Consider the following 16,466-nt stretch of genomic DNA (forward strand, 5'->3'; position numbering starts at 1 on the left):
GCAACAGCATGTGGGATCTTAGTTCCCTGATCAGGGATTGAACTCGTGTCCCCTGCATTGGAAGGCAGATTCTTAACCACTGCACCACCAGGGAAGTCCCCTGAAGCTGTGATTTTTCCAATATGTACACGTTTAGATAGGTACAACTATAGATCTTTTCAGAAATTTAATCAAGTGAATAAAGTGAGTCAAACTGGAAGTTATTTACTTCTTATACAGCATACATGTTGCATATTCTTTAGGTTTTTAAAAAATTTAATTTAATTTTTAACAGGTCTGTTGACATTCATCAAGGACCAGCATGGTGAGGGTCAAGAAATGAATGTAAAAATGATTTTCCATATTACATTTAGGATGATGCAGATTTTTTGAGAATTACAATTTTGCTTTCCATGTAGATCATCAGAAATGTGCAAAAGAGTCTGAAAACTGTGCATGCTCCTTTGGGACCCACATACTGGGGAGAATGGGTTGAATAAACAACTTCTCAAAAATTATATGCACATTAGAAAGAAGGGCTTTTGCATTTTACAGATGACAATGAACTTAATAGCAGTTTAACCAAAGGGACTAGAGACACAGATTATTTCTAATAAACAACATGATTTTCATGCTCAAATTTCTGACACCCAGTAATTAGAAATATTTCCAAAAACATAGAAACTCCAAGGGTGGCACAAATAGAGTTCTTGGGCCTATTATTCCTATAAAATTAAAATATTGTCTTGGGACAAAAAGTGATCTTGAATCACTTTTTTTTTTAGAAAGTGATGAATTCAAATTCTTATTTATTCTGGAGTAGACATTAATATTGCAGAACTTATGCACTCAAAAAAGTAAAATAAAAAAATTGAGTTAGCAGCTCAGTTTTGATGCATTTTTTTCTAAATTAGTCTTTTTTGAAAACAGTATGAGTTCAGAATTACATTTAAACAAGTACAGTCAGGTTGTTACTGTGTGCGTTTGCTGAGCTGTAATTAAGTGATACCCCCTAGAAAATCCATCTGACTGACAACTACAGATGTACACTGAACTGTGGTAAACAGAAAGCCCTTCTCTGTTTCCATGTGCATGTTAACAGGGCTACACTAAAATCAACAGTGTAAGGATACAAAAATACATGCAAGTTCTTTTAAAATAGTGGTCATATAATGAGGTAAGCCATTGTGAAGCTTTCATTGCAAGAGCGTATTTTCTTGTTGTTGCATCTTGAATAATTGGATGCAAGAGAAACAGTCTACTGTTTAGTGTGTGCGGTATGTGGGGCTGCGGTCAGCGCCTCATCTGTGCTGTGTCACGAAGCTGCTTCTGTTTGAGTGATGTCTGCTTCAGAGCAGATGGTCTGAAGATGAATAATCAGACCAATGGGGATAGAAATTCGGTGCCTACCTCAAGGGGGCAATAGTAAATTAACACTGTCGGATGCCTGACATAATAAAGAATTGATGAAAGATATTTTCACTTGGTTGGGTTTGGTTTTTTCATATCCTGACAGTTCTAAAGGCCTTCAAAGGAGACTAAAACCGAATTCAGTTCCATTTATCCTGATACTTAAGTATAGCAGTGGGATAAACTCTAATATATCTTTCCCTCCAAATGCCCTGTAGTATTTTAACACACTGATTAGTCAGGGAATGAAGAGTTTCCTGTAGAGAAGATTTCTTAAAGAAAGCATTAAATAAACTATTGTTGCCAAATTATATCAAAAGGTCTCTCTTTTTTCTCCTGACCCAAGTATTATTATAGTAGGTTATTATTCATTTATAAAACCTACTCTTTCTATGGCCAGCTGTGGGCCAAAGGCAAATTCCTTTGGAGATTTGTGTACACAGCATAAAAGCTTGATAAGCTCTTCCATGTTTTGGCCCATGTTCATTTGAGTTTATGATGCTGGCAGAACATTTTTACAGAGATGTCCAGCTCATTGAAAATTAGGAAAGATATTAGACCTCGGATACAGATTGTTTTAAAAATAATGCTTCATTATTTTACACACAAAACCAGTTGGAGATCCCAAAGCAATAATAGAGAACCGTTTAGAATTCAATCCTATATAGATGTGATATGTGTTATTAAATTTCTATTGTGGAGCTCTAGATTTTCATTATTTTTATTGTTGGCATGTTAAATGCAGATATCCATGTTACTTTAGCTATTGAAAATATTAGGGAATATTATAGAGAAAGTATAATATTTAGTATAAGATTTGTGGAATATTTTGCTTGTCTTTGCATTGTCAACATTTTGAACATAAAAAGTAAAGCAGTACTCTGTAATGACCTATATGGAAAAATAATCTAAAAGAGTGGATACATGTATATGTATATGATTCACTTTGCTGTACAGCAGAAAGTAACACAACATTGTAAATCAACTATACCCCAGTAAAAAACTTTTTTAAAAAGTCAAAAAAAAAAAGGTAAAGCAGAACTTTTCAAATGTATCAGTTCACCCAATAGTGTTAGTGGTTGTATATGACATTAAACCATGGTGTGACAAGATACTTCTACCTCAAGAGGAACGAGTGATGAAAGTGGGGTGTCATAATCTCCTAATCATATGCCATTTTCTCAAAGCATGATAAGCTCTTTAGGAAGAAATATTAACTCCTGATAAATAGTTTAATAGCTAAAGCAATCATTAAGGTGCTTACCTAACCAAAGCAATAATGTCTTAAATCTGTTCATGTCGTAGAGAATGGACTTGAGGACACGGGAGGGGGAAGGGTAAGCTGAGATGAAGTGAGAGAGGGGCATTGACATATATACACTACCAAATGTAAAATAGATAGCTAGTGGGAAGCAGCCGCATAGCACAGGGAGATCAGCTCAGTGCTTTGTGACCACCTAGAGGGGTGGGAGGGAGACACAAGAGGGAGGGGATATGGGGATATATGTTTATGTATAGCTGATTCACTTTGTTATACAGCAGAAACTAACACACCATTGTAAAGCAATTATACTCCAATAAAGATATTAAAAAGAAAAATCTGTTGATGTAACTGAAGCCTCTCAAAGAGTATCTTATCCTTTGAGACAATCTGAAGCATTCAGTTGCAGTGTTCTTCAATTTAAATTTTTAAGATGAACCTCCAATTATTTAATCTGATGTCTGACCTACAGTGACAGCAAAATGTTTCCCTCACTATTCTGATTTTCTTAGATTTGTAAATGTTGTGGAGGAGCCACAGATATTTCCATCTACAAATTTACCATTTTCCCATTTAAATTCAGAAAAAAATTGATGTGTTTTATTTTGTGACAGAACTTCTGAGTTCTGTAGGTGTTTTGGAGTCGTAGGCAGAACATATGTCTAGAATACAAGTAATCAAAACTTGTTGATTTCCCTGCCTTAGGAGAAGTTGCTTAAATTTTCAACTTATGATATTGTTCAGTAGGAAACTGAGATGTAAGCAAGTTAACTTAAGAAACTTAAGAAAGTTTCTACCTATCTCTGTAAAAGTTCTCATTTTAGTGAAAGTTTTAATGTCTCATTGTATTGATATCTTCGAATTGAGCCTAGTTGTAGAAACATCTTATGGAACCAAACTCATGTCAGCAGAACAGTTACTTTGCAAGTTAGACTTTTACTGTCTCATAACATACTAACTTAGGAATTCCTATTTCTTCTGTTCAATAATTATTTTAAAATGAATATCTATAAAAATATATAAGCATTTAAAAATTTCAAAATCACAGGGAATCTGAAGTATAAAATAGTTATCAAATATATATCACAACTTTTTTTCTGATTTAGGGTTTTTGTTCCTACTAGTTTTGTGTTCTTGCAGTATTTCTAATTTATTGAGAAAGATATCATCACATTATTATTTTGATTCAGTTTTCAGAAAAGTGAGTGACACAAAGTGAGTGTACAGAAATTTTTTTAAGGTATAAAATTGTGTCTTAGAACTTACTTATATTTATCCCAGAAGACGTAACAACCGAGATCTCTGAACCAGACCTGGTCTTCTTGGATTTGTAGTAAATATTTTTGAAGACCAGAGGAGTACTATTTGTACAGTATAATAAAAAGATGCTGTAGAATTTGAGTTAGCAACAACCTTCTTCGGAGTTCAAGCACAAAGCCGTGGGCATTTAGTAGCCTGCATTTTCTCTTAGACTGTGTAGCACCTTAAATATATGCAAATCAAATTTTCATTAAAAGCCTTGCATGATATGAATAGTCTGCCTTAGAAAAATTGCCTCCATAGTAAGAAAAAGATGCTGTTTTGAATACTAATTTTTTCATCTATTTACTCTTCAGTGATTTTTGTCACTATTGTGTAAGTTAGGAACAACTTATTTTTCAGTGTTGCCGTCTTTTTAAAGTAAATGTTTCATTTAATTATAACAAACATACAGAAAAATGCATAAATTATATTGTTTATCTTGATATTTCTCACAAAATTTACATACCCATTTAACAACACCCAGAATGAGCAGGTAGAACTATGATATTACCAGCAACCAGAAGGCCCTTTCTGCCTCCTTCCAGAAACTACTATTCTGACTTCTAACAGTATAGATTAGTTTTGTCAGTTTTTGAACTTTAATAAATGGAATCATAAAGATGTCCTTTTTGGGTCTGACTAATTTTGCTTAGCCTTTTTTTTGTGTGAGATCTGTCGATGTTCCATGTGGATATGGTTCATTCACTTCTGTTCCCACTGCTATGTAATATTCTAGATTGACTCTTTTTTGAAGCGTAAGAATTGTACAAGGGATTCATGAATCTCTACATAGTATTGCAAAATATTCTTAATGCTTTGAAAGGGTTGGAATTGGTATGCTATAGGCAGTTTTTCTTTTCATGGATGATAATCTCAGGGAAGACACTGATTGTTGGAGTCTAGCTCCAACGAGTCCAGGGAAACCTGAGGGATGGACGGCGTCGGCGAAGGAAATAAGACCTGACACCCTTTGTAGATGTCAGCACATCAAGCTCAAATTTATTTTTCAGAGCAGGTATTTATATGTAGGCAGGTTTCATCATCATGTACAAAATCTCAACATGTTCTAACCTCAAAATATTTTTATCAGTTTTCTGAAAACGTCCCCAGTTTCTAGATGTACTAACAAGATACTTCCCCAAGTTCTCATTAGTTGCAGGTTATTTTCTAGTAGTTAAGCCAAGCTATTATGTAAGTCTTTATTACAGAAGTGCAATCTTCGTGTTCTTTCTGCATGAGCAAGCTTTTTGAATAGTGCCTTGAAAATATTTACAATATATCCTACAGTTCCTGTGTACCTGACTCCACTAGTAGCACTTACAATACCTCCTACGCTCCCGTTTATCATCCGCCAATTGTTGCCAGAGTATTAACCTTTCTTTATAGTGGACCCATATGAAAGCAAAATCATCAACAGCCCCTTCGTAGGGGCCACTGTTGTTCAGTTGGGGGTGTTTTCCATAGGAACATCGCTGTATTTCCAGATTGTGTATTGCGTTCCCAGTTTCCTGGGGCCGAAATAGGTACTTTCCATTTTGTGACAATAATAGTGGGGGGGGGGGTAGTAGTTTTTCTCATTTTCCTAACCCTGGGCGCAAATCCCCCTTGTGCTGTTTCCATATATAAGCTTAACACAGCCAAACAAATCAATAGAGATGTAGTCCACTGTCCTGGCACAGTGCTGCTTCGCAGTCCTGCCTTTGATTGCATCATGACTTTGTCATGGCGCAGGGACTCCAGGATGGCTTCCAACAACCGATAATGAAATAATTTTAGCATGCTAGTGAATAATCAGTGTCAAAGTGTAACACTAAGTTAAGGGAAAACAAACTTTGTCTTTATATAAAAGTGTAATTTCAAATGATCTCACATATCAAAAAGATATTTGCTTAAAATATGCAGGAAGAATTTAGTTATTGTTTTGATATTTTCTGTGTTAATCATTAATTATCTTAAGTAACATTTTATTTTATTTATTTTTAAAAATACATTTATTTCATTATTATTATTATTATTTTGACCTCACCATGCAGCATGTGGGATCTTAGTTCCCTGACCAGGGATCGAACCCGCACCCCCTGCACTGGAAGGACAGAGTCTTAAACACTGGACCACCAGGGAAGTCTGTTAAGTAACATTTTAAAAGTAAAATAGGAACACCTATGCCTGAACCAATTTTCTTAAAACATAGGTCACTGAAGTAGGAACAGTCTTTAGAGAAATGGCATTATTTCTTTCTGAAGATCATAGCTCCTTCTGCATTTCCCATTTAATAGCAGTGTAAAGACCTATTGAAATGATGCTAAAAATGGAGCTTAATCAGCATGGTTGAGCTACAGTGTACAAACATATGGTTTATAGCAATTTTTGTTATTAGTGTCCAGCTGAATTGAAATTAAGTAGGATTTCGTGGTATAAAGTGTTTTACTGGTCATTTATATGTTCTAACTGCAGGAAGGCAACTTGTGGACTTCTTTCTGAAATATTTCAGTACATCTAGTGTGCGGTTCTCAGTTGCCCCCCAATTTTTGGTTTATGACAAGATAGTGATAACAATTTGAGCTACTAAAAGAGCTAAAACATTTAAACAATCCAGCAGTCCCTATACAAAAGTATGATTATTTAAGTGAAAGCATTCATATATCACAAAGAGGGTGTTTTGTAAAATCTTCATCTTTGGAGACAGACCACACCCAGTTCTGCTTTCTTTTTTGTCCTTTTGTACCTGCACACAGCATAATATTTTTAAACACTCTGGTCTTCTGGCAACAACCTTTTTATTTAAAGAAGATAATGTGTATGCATCTATCCTTTGATTTCTCATTGTTGTTTTGCCTTTATCATTTATAAGAAAAACTACAATTATTAAAAAATCTCGGTCAGGGTCCTCTGTGCCTGTCATTGAGCTAAGCATCTTCAAATCTTATTTCATTCTCCCAGCAACTCTATAAAATATATTTATTTTTTGATAAGGAAATTAAGACCCACAAAGACTCAAGATCATACAACTCGTGATTTGCTGGACATGGTTTTAACTTATCCAACATTCCTAGGAAAAGACCTAAGGAATTGTAGAAATATCCCTTATTTCATTATGTATATATTAAAGGTTTTCCCCTCAAGTGATTTTAATATATTTTATTTATTTTGTATTACTATAAAAATGTGGATCTTGGAGTAGGCAGGTAAATGACCCTGTTTTTACAAAGGAATGACTGCATCCTAAGAAAATAAGCAAATTCCCTAAATTCCACAAGGAGCATGTGCTTTCCTATGGTTAATCAGTCAGCAAATATTTGTGGAGGGTACAGGATAAGCCAGAGGCTGTGAGGCGAGGTGCCCCATGTCACTCCCTAGGGTAGTTGAGGCTGGTGGCTGACTCACACTAGAGGATGCCTGCTTCTCAAACTTGAATAATGTATTCCTCTCTTTTGAAGTATAAAAAAAGTTTGTGACCTCCAGTGCTGTTATTTTTATTGTAGTGTTAACTTATTTTTCTTTTAATTAAAAAAGACTTTTTTTTTTTGGCCGTGCTGTGAGGCTTGTGGGATTTTAATTTCCCCCGAGCAGGGATTGAACCTGGGCCCTTGGCAGTGAGAGCATGGAGTCCTAACCACTGCACTGCCAGGGAATGCCCTATAGCATTAATTTAAGTACAAAAATAAAACTACATAAAATTCCTTAAACTCTTAGACCATTACTAAAAAGAAAGTTGTACAAATTAAGCATGAACAGAACTACAAAACTAGTATTATTCAAATAGATAACACCAATGTAATCGAATGGATAGGATTGTCTAAAACTAAATCACAGATGTTGGATTTAACAGTAAAAAGATTTAACCTCAGATTTCTATAATACATTTCTGAATTTGACTTCAATGAAAATAATATAGAGTGTACGTTTTTATAAGCATGTTGTACAAGCATTATTAATACATTTAAGGTTTTGTTTCCTACTTCAGAATAGTTAAAGTGATTAGAGAACTTTGCCAATGCCAATTTTAATGGCATGCCATTTGATAATCATTTAAAGCTCTCTTCATTTACTTGGAGATGAAATTAGTATTGTGGTAAAGATGTGTACCTAATCCAGTAAAAGCTGCAATTGGGAACTGAAAAACATTTTACTCTGGATTTTCTGTTACAGTCACTGGTAATAGTCCAGGTAAGTTGGACCCTACAAAGATAGCATCTGAGCCTGTTGTTATTTGAAGCTTTAATGTGCTACTGAGTGCTGTGCTCAGGTTCTTTTGGTACATCCTACCTTGTATGATGGCCAGATTGTCTGATCAGTCTCTGTCCCATGGCAAAATATTTTGCATCCCATGCATCTGTCTATATTCCATCCCTATTTCAACTGTTATGCACTGAATTGTAAACACAAAGGCATATGTCAAAATTATATGGTTGTACTCAGTTAAAGGGTAGCCATCTAGATGACCTGGAACATGCTTATATTCTCCTTCTTAGGTTGTTACTAAACTGTAAGCATAGAAGTTTTACAAAATCTGGGAGCAAGCTCATGAATCTCTGTGAGTGTGCCCCTGGACACTTCGGGGAAGCACTCATTTAGGACATAATGTGGCTCTGTGAATGCACATTCCTCCTTGCCTTTCATGTCCACCCTGCTGGATGCTGAGAAAGTATTGTTTTTCTAACATTCTGATCAAAAATGTACAGAACTGTGTCAAGAAGAACTGAAGAGGAAATTTTTCTTTCTCGGCTTGAGATGCCACACTCAGGTTGAAAAGGGGACAAGTTTTAATGACATCCATCTGTTGCAGATTAAAATAAGTGGAGCTCAGCATTTGAATGCCTTGTCCAGAGTCACACTTTATAGGCATAAGTACAATTGGTTTTAGGATTGAGAGTTCTAGGGACCTAAAGCAGCAAAGCAGAAAGAGATTAGTCTATTTGTCTGAGACTTTTACCCCAAAGGAATTGCTATTGCCTCATTTTCTCTTTCTTGTACTTTTTATGTGTGAAATCTCCTGGTTGAGGCAAGAGACAACAGTCTATTTTGAAAGCATGCTTCTCCCCTACTAATACCTAATTTTAATTTTTAAATTCTTACTTTTGTCATACTCAGAGGGAAATATAGCATGGTAAAAATTGCTGCATCTCTCACCATGAGTCCCTGAATCGTCTTTTATCTCTGTGTTGATTGAAGGTAACCAGACTGACTGCTGTTTATCCTAAGCTCTTGTGTCAAGAGCTTTAATCACAGATTGACCTCTTTGTAGCATAGGGTTTGCATGTGTTTATGTGGGAGTAGGAGAAAAATATATACTTCCATGCTGGTCTATACTTTAAACCTTCAAAATGTCAGTATCTACATATAAATTTTGAAGTCTCATTTGAATTTTGTTCTTGAAACGCATTCTCTGGAACCGTTTTATAATAACACACTTATTTGCATTTGCAAAATGCATTTCTAATACATTTTCTCACTTTGGGAAAGCTCAATCCCTTAATGGGGTTCTAGAAGAATCCAACTTATAGCAAAATCTACTGTGACTCAACTGTTGAAGAGGTCCCTGGCAGGATGGCTCAGATGCTACATTTCCACCGTCTCTAGCCCCTCCAAAGCACTGGGAGCATTTTTTGCTAAAATTCCAGGGACTGGCTGTAAGTCTTTGACTTACCTCTACTTTTTAGGAGTTTGATTCAGAAAAGAGAAAAATAGATATTAAAACTTGTTGTTATGTAACAGCAAAAGCAATCCTCAATGTCATGCACTGTCCCTAGAGAAGGTTCTAAGAGGGTCTAATAGATTCCCCTCCGTGATGCCAGAAGCCCCCTTCAGACCAACAATTGCCTCTGTAAGCTTTCACAGGGTGTCTCCAGGTGTTTCTTCATCCCTAAAGGGTCAGGTGCTCCCTTCTGGCTCTACTTGTTCATGGCATTCTTTTTTTTTTTTTTTTTTTACAAGAATGATAGAGCACCCTGATCTTAGTTCATGAGTTTAGTCATGTTAGACATGTAGAGAGAGACAGTCAACTGGCTTTTAAATGCAGTGTGTACTTTACCATCTCTTTCTTTATTCCCAAGTGAGTATGTTTCTAATCAGTTTGTCTCAAGCCAGCTCTTCATTTTTCTAGGTGCATAGATGGCTGATAAATTTGAGGCTAGGGCCATCTGCCAAGAATTCCCTCTCCAGCTAAGCCACTCTGTTTAGCAAGTGCCATGATTTTCAGAGCGAATATGTAGACCAAGGGCATACTGAGGTTATCACAAGTGAAACAAACTTATAGCTCATAGGTTAGGTATTTGTACTAACATCTGCTTTGATACTTTGCAGCGATGAGGTAGAATAGCAGATAAGACTAGCTTTGAGGCTGATAAACATGGGTTAAATCTTGAATCTTCACTGAAAAATTATGTGACCTTGGAAACTTGCCAAGCCTCTTTCCTCACCTATTAAATGAGCGTAATAATAGTTCCTTTCTCCTAGTATTATTGTAATAATGATAAAATGCATATGACTTCTTAGCTCTGTGCCTGACCCACAGTAAACACGCATAAATGTTACCTATAATTATGAAGCCTCATGTATAAGATGGAAGTATTTTCTAGGCATCCTCTTTAATATAGTATAGAGCATGTGGATTTATTTTAAAAATCTATGGGAAATAACCTTGTCATACTTTCTGTGACCTAATATTACTTAATTTTTGTTGTTTTTTAGTAAGTGATGTTTCTTGTGGGATATTGACAGAATTTAATGCAGAGTTTAATGTTTCGCTTTTAAGTACTGCGGTGAGAAACCTGAAGGTGGAAAATCTTCCTGGAATTTAGAATTTGCTGCAAGCCGCAAAATACATTCATAGAATAGGCATTTAAAAATGAGTCATAATTCAGTCCCTGCAGCATTGCAGATATACTTGGGGCACCCTGCCATGGGCACAGCTTTCAGGAAGGATGGAGCGTGAGGCATCGTAGCAGGGCAGGCGGGAGGAGAAACAGTGCGATGTTAGTCATACCAGGACTCCGAGCGTGAATTCCAGATGTGTAGATTTCAGTCATACCTCTCAAATCCTCAGAAATTACCTATATTATTTGTAAATTTATACGCCATTGTGGTTTTGGGTTAAATATGAGGTAATTTCGTCCTAGGGTTTTCAGTCTTCCCCTGTGTAAATCATTTTAATGGTATGCAAATAATTCTGTATTTGAGACTCCCAGAGAAAACCCTTACATTTCTATCTCCGTACGTCATCACCAGTCACAATAAATAGGCCTGACAGAGCGTGCCAAGGGCCCTGGCCAAGTCCATTCTTCGAGAGAGGGCAGGGCAGCCTACTGAGGAGAATGATGGATTAAGAGCTGCCCCACCTGAATCTTAATTCCTAGTAGCTCCCTTTTCATGTTACCATTTTCTCTGTAGTCAGATGTTGTACCACCCAAAGAACTATAAAGTGATGCCAGTGTCTTGGAACCTAATGAAGGCTTATCATCATCCTTGTGTTAAGCTTTGAAAATCAGGCTTTGTCAGCAAGTCAGAGAGGCAGGGCGATTGTGGCTACATCTCTTGAGAAGTCTCCCCGAGACTTTTTGTGGGGGAAATTCAACTGTTCTCCCAGAATCAGATTTTGAGAGGAATGGGTGCAAGATGAGGACTTAAAAAGCAATTTGTACCCAGAGTGATCATCTTTACCAAGAGATTTGAGCCTGGTATTATGTCAACTGGTTTAAATTTAATCTTGTTTTTCCAAAATCACTGGGATCACAAAATTTGCATCGGCCCAGTCCACACTTGCCAACTGGTGCTATCTGCTTTCCTCGAAGCATCCTTGGAGCTTTCTGTTATTCCCTTATAATGAGGACAGACTGTCAGGTGACCCATACACAGTGCTCTCCCTCAGAGGAAATCTGAAAACCAAACAGTAAAGGAAGAGAAAGAAGAAACCCAGTACCTTATTTCATTTGTTTTTTAGCTCGACGTTAGGCTCAGTATAAAGTCACTAGCTTCCTGAAGCTAAAATGTATGGATAACAGTGGATTTGGGGGTAGTGTAAATTCATCTTCAAATGTGGCTGAAGATTTGGAGCAAAGTGGTAATAATTATTTTTATTGTTCTTTTATACTCTTTAATATAGCAGAGTGTATTTCCTATTGACTTTAATGTCCTTAAACAACTCTCTAGAAATACTGTGAAGTTGATGACTTGTACTGTGAATTATTATTCAGTGTTTTAAACTCAGGATTGAAATATTTTGCAACTGAAGGTTTTCTTTGTTTTTTTTTAACATCTTTAATGGAGTAGAATTTCTTTACAATGGTGTATTAGTTTCTGCTTTATAACAAAGTGAATCAGCTATACATATACATATATCCCCATATCCCCTCCCTCTTGTGTCTCCCTCCCACCCTCCCTATCCCACCCCTCTAGGTGGTCACAAAGCACCGAGCTGATCTCCCTGTGCTATGTGGCTGCTTCCCACTAGCTATTTTATATTTGGTAGTGTATATATGTCCATGCCACTCTCTCACTTCATCCCAGCTTCCCCTTCCCCCTCCCCGTGTCCTCAAGTCCATTCTCTACATCTGCGTCTTTATTCCTGTCCTGCCCCTAGGTTCATCAGAACCTTTTTTAATTTTTTTTAGATTCCATAAATATGTGTTAGCATACAGTGTTTGTTTTTCTCATTCTGACTTACTTCACCACGTATGACAGTCTCTAGGTCCATCCACCTCACTACAAATAACTCAATTTCGTTCCTTTTTATGGCTGAGTAATATTCCATTGTGTATATGTGCCACATCTTCTTTATCCTTTCATCTGTCAATGGACACAGTGCAACTGAAGCTTTTCTGATGCATGGTGCAAACATTCTTGTGTTTCTGTCTTTGATATGTTTTCATTTTATCAATATTTCACTAAAGGTCTTTTCTTTTTCTCACAGTCTGACAGCAATGCAAGCTTCCTCCGTGCTGCCAGAGCAGGCAACTTAGACAAAGTAGTGGAATATCTCAAGGGGGGCATAGACATCAATACCTGCAACCAGGTAAGAGCACTGCCGCTGGCTCTGTATTATACATTGAAGACACTCTTATTACCTGCAGATACATTCCAAGAGCCCAGCTTTTTTCGTGTGCTTGTTGAATTTACCCAAATAGCAGCAGTTCAGAATTATGAAAGTCCGTTTTTCTTCCTTACCAACTTTTGAAGCCTCATATGGTTGTATCTAGAGCTAATAAGGCTGGCAAATTAGATAGATCAAAAATAATTGAACCTCAGTTTTGCCTATGAAATAATCTGGGCTGCCCTGAGCTGGAATGTTGACCAAGAACGATGTTTTACTTCTCGTTTATCATCAACTAGTTATCCAGACTCTGGCTTCTTTTCTTGTTTGCTGTATGCCTTTTACTTAGGGGTAACTGATTGTTACAATTTGGGATAGAGAAATAAGAGGATAAAATCAAAATTATCCCTCCCTTTCCCCCTAATTAGTTTTTTATTTTTTTCAACTTTATGCCTTTATTTATTTTTTATGCTCTATTACACTGACTAGGACCACCAAAACAATCCCCCCAATTAGTTTTAAAATATAAATTTGAATGAGAAGAGGTTGCAACTGTTGGCTTAAATGAGGTATTTGGATTATTTATTTATCACATCCATTCGCTAAAGACTTTAGACAATATTATACATTTGGATATTATTTGGTCCCAGTGATGTTGAGATTTTTGTGCTATTTTTTACTAAGATTTTAATGCCATGAATTAAAGTGTCTAGTGGACTCCAATATTCAATATAGTGTGCTAAATGTTGCACATCGGTGTGGTGTGTGTGTGTGTGTGTGTGTGTGTATGTGTGTGTGTGTGTGAGACAGAGCTGACTGGGAAGTGAATAATCCTGACTAATTTTAAGTTAACAGGAAATGAATTTCATTGGCAGATTCTAAATCATCTATAGAATGCCTGTGATATATATTGATATATATCCTGATATATATTGAGCCCAGTTACGTTCCATCTATAGTCGCCTGAAATTAGTATATCTTTCAAGTACAGCTTTTCAAAAACAACCTGATATCTTTTCATACTCAAACTTACTCTCCTCTCAAATTCCTACCTGCTGGTTTCCTCACCAATATGTTAGTTCCAACAGCTCTCCACCCTTGTCTTCTCCCCTACGCCAGTCTAGCACTCCTTTTTCAGTTCATCTTCTACATCCACAAATTTGCACTAACTCACGACATGGTCACTTACCATGGTTGCAGTAACAGCCTCCTTAATTAGGTCCTGTCTTCACCTTGTCCACTCTGGTCAATCTCCACACTATGTCCTGAGTCATCTTTCTAAAATAAAAATATGATTATGGCACTCCTTTCACTACCAAACTTTCTATGGCTTCCAGTGCTTAGGTCAGTAAGATAGTTGTATAAAAATTACCTGAAGCCTTTTGCAAAGGGTGCAGGGTTTTCCTTGCTCCTCTTAAGAGTAACTGGCTTAAGCAGTACTGTCATCGATGGCAGTATTTCTTATCCTTTAGAGGAGTAACTCCCGTGGCATCAAAAATATTGAGTGCTGGCTTCCCTGGTGGCGCAGTGGTTGAGAATCTGCCTGCTAATGCAGGGGACACGGGTTCGAGCCCTGGTCTGGGAGGATCCCACATGCCACGGAGCAGCTAGGCCTGTGAGCCACAACTACTGACCCTGCGCATCTGGAGCCTGTGCTCCGCAGCAAGAGAGGCCGCGACAGTGAGAGGCCCGCGCACCGCGATGAAGAGTGGCCCCCGCTTGCCACAACCAGAGAAAGCCCTCGCGCAGAAACGAAGACCCAACACAGCCAAAAATAAAAATAAATAAATTAAAAGAAGGTTCAACATTTAAAAAAAAATATATTGAGTGTTTGCTGTAGGGAATACCAGTCTGCTGTCACCCTGAGCATCCCTATATATTCTTTTGTGTGTGTCGAGAATGAAAGACCCTGTATGCTCTTTATCTGGAGCATTTCTCAGGGTAGTGATTGCAGTGAGCAACCTTGAGGGATTAGGTAACTTTTTCCTCTAGATAAGAAGTAGGCTTGTTCTTTCTTATTTTAAAAGCTGTGAATTCCCCAAGGTTAATGTTCTTCTTTAACATAACCCACGACACGCACAGGCATCCATCACTGGTCCTGTGTGTCACTCGCATGGGATTGGGAGGGGGGCATAGGGAACTGGTGTAAGCAACATATTGACACTCAGCCGCTCCTTTTGCCATGAACTATAAAGTCCATTGTCTCTGATCCAGGAGACTCATGTCTTCTACCAGTATCAGGAAATAGTAGCAGTTAAGCTTTTTAGCTTGTAGGTGAGATAAAATCCCAGACCTTACATAGTTCTTGACCCTGACCTATGGAATAAGAGTAAATTCCTTTATCCCAATATATAAAATCTTCATATTTTACATCTCTATTTCTTATCCATCTTATACTTCATTATGAATCTCTTTTTGATATGTTTTTAGTGTTCTTTTGAACAAATAATTTGAAGTTTAGATACATTAGTTACTTTAAAAGATTAAGACAACATCCAAATTCCTATATAGATTATAGTTAAATGAAATTCTTCCAAAGCTACCTGTGAGATTGAAGATGAAATATTTAAAATTTTTAACATGTTAATTTTATTTATTTAGTTACTTAGTTATTTGGCCACATGGCACGCGGGATCTTAGTTCCCTGACCAGTGATCAAACCTGTGGCCCTGCAGTGGAAGTGCGGAGTCTTAACCACTGGGCCACCAGGGAAGTCCCTTCACATGTTATTTTAGACTTTTTTCAAGTATATTAAATACATTCCCCCAATTTTAATATCAACTCATTAACATTCTAAATTTGCAGTATGCTGGAAAATAGGCAATGAAACTGTTAGAACTATTAATTCATTTGGTAAAATCATCGTAAGTGATACCAAAAGACGAACCCAAGGAAAATAAAGTTAACCTCCGTCAAACCAAGTCCACTTCACCCTAAAGTATAAGAAATATCTTAATCTTATAAAAGACCTTGGAGTTTATTTTTAAAGAAAAATAAACTCTCAGCAGTAAATACTCAATTCTTATTCGCTTTATTGACCAAGCTCACTTTTTGAGTTACTTTGAGAAGTTTTTAGCTGCCTAACGTATTTTTCGTGTAGTGGCCGACTGTCCACTAGCATGTTACTATAAAGGGGAAGAACATGTATTTTTGTGAGAAGGCAACAAAATGTCATGAAACCACACAGAACTTAGAGCCCAGCAGTTCAAGTTCCATCTCCACTTTTGTTAAGTCATTTCAATTCAGAAAGTGACATTTTTCTAACCGCTAAAACAAGAAAGTAATAATACATTCAGTCTTACACCACCGAGTTGAAGTGTAAATTAAATATGAAATATGAAAGGACTTTCTAAGGTGTACCTATTCTAATTGCAGTTACTGTGTATGTCTACCAAGAATCAGAAAAATTAAAATTGACCTCCACACAAAGTATGAGATTGACTCTCCTCAGTCACCTGAGTTTACTAGGTAGAAAGTAAATGTTGT

General features: G+C 36.8%; 1 protein-coding gene across 2 annotated transcripts in view; it reads left to right on the forward strand.

Annotated features, from left to right (window-relative positions):
* ANK2 (ankyrin 2) overlaps window positions 1-16,466 on the forward strand; it is a 240,546-nt gene that overhangs the window by 21,605 nt on the left and 202,475 nt on the right. For both annotated transcript variants that reach the window (XM_065877734.1, XM_065877735.1), the window contains exon 2: window positions 12,861-12,962. In XM_065877734.1, the coding sequence (XP_065733806.1) occupies window positions 12,861-12,962 (102 nt within the window). The remainder of the gene's footprint in view (window positions 1-12,860; window positions 12,963-16,466) is intronic.

Source organism: Phocoena phocoena, chromosome 5, assembly GCF_963924675.1.
Source record: "Phocoena phocoena chromosome 5, mPhoPho1.1, whole genome shotgun sequence".
Lineage (NCBI taxonomy): Eukaryota > Metazoa > Chordata > Mammalia > Artiodactyla > Phocoenidae > Phocoena > Phocoena phocoena.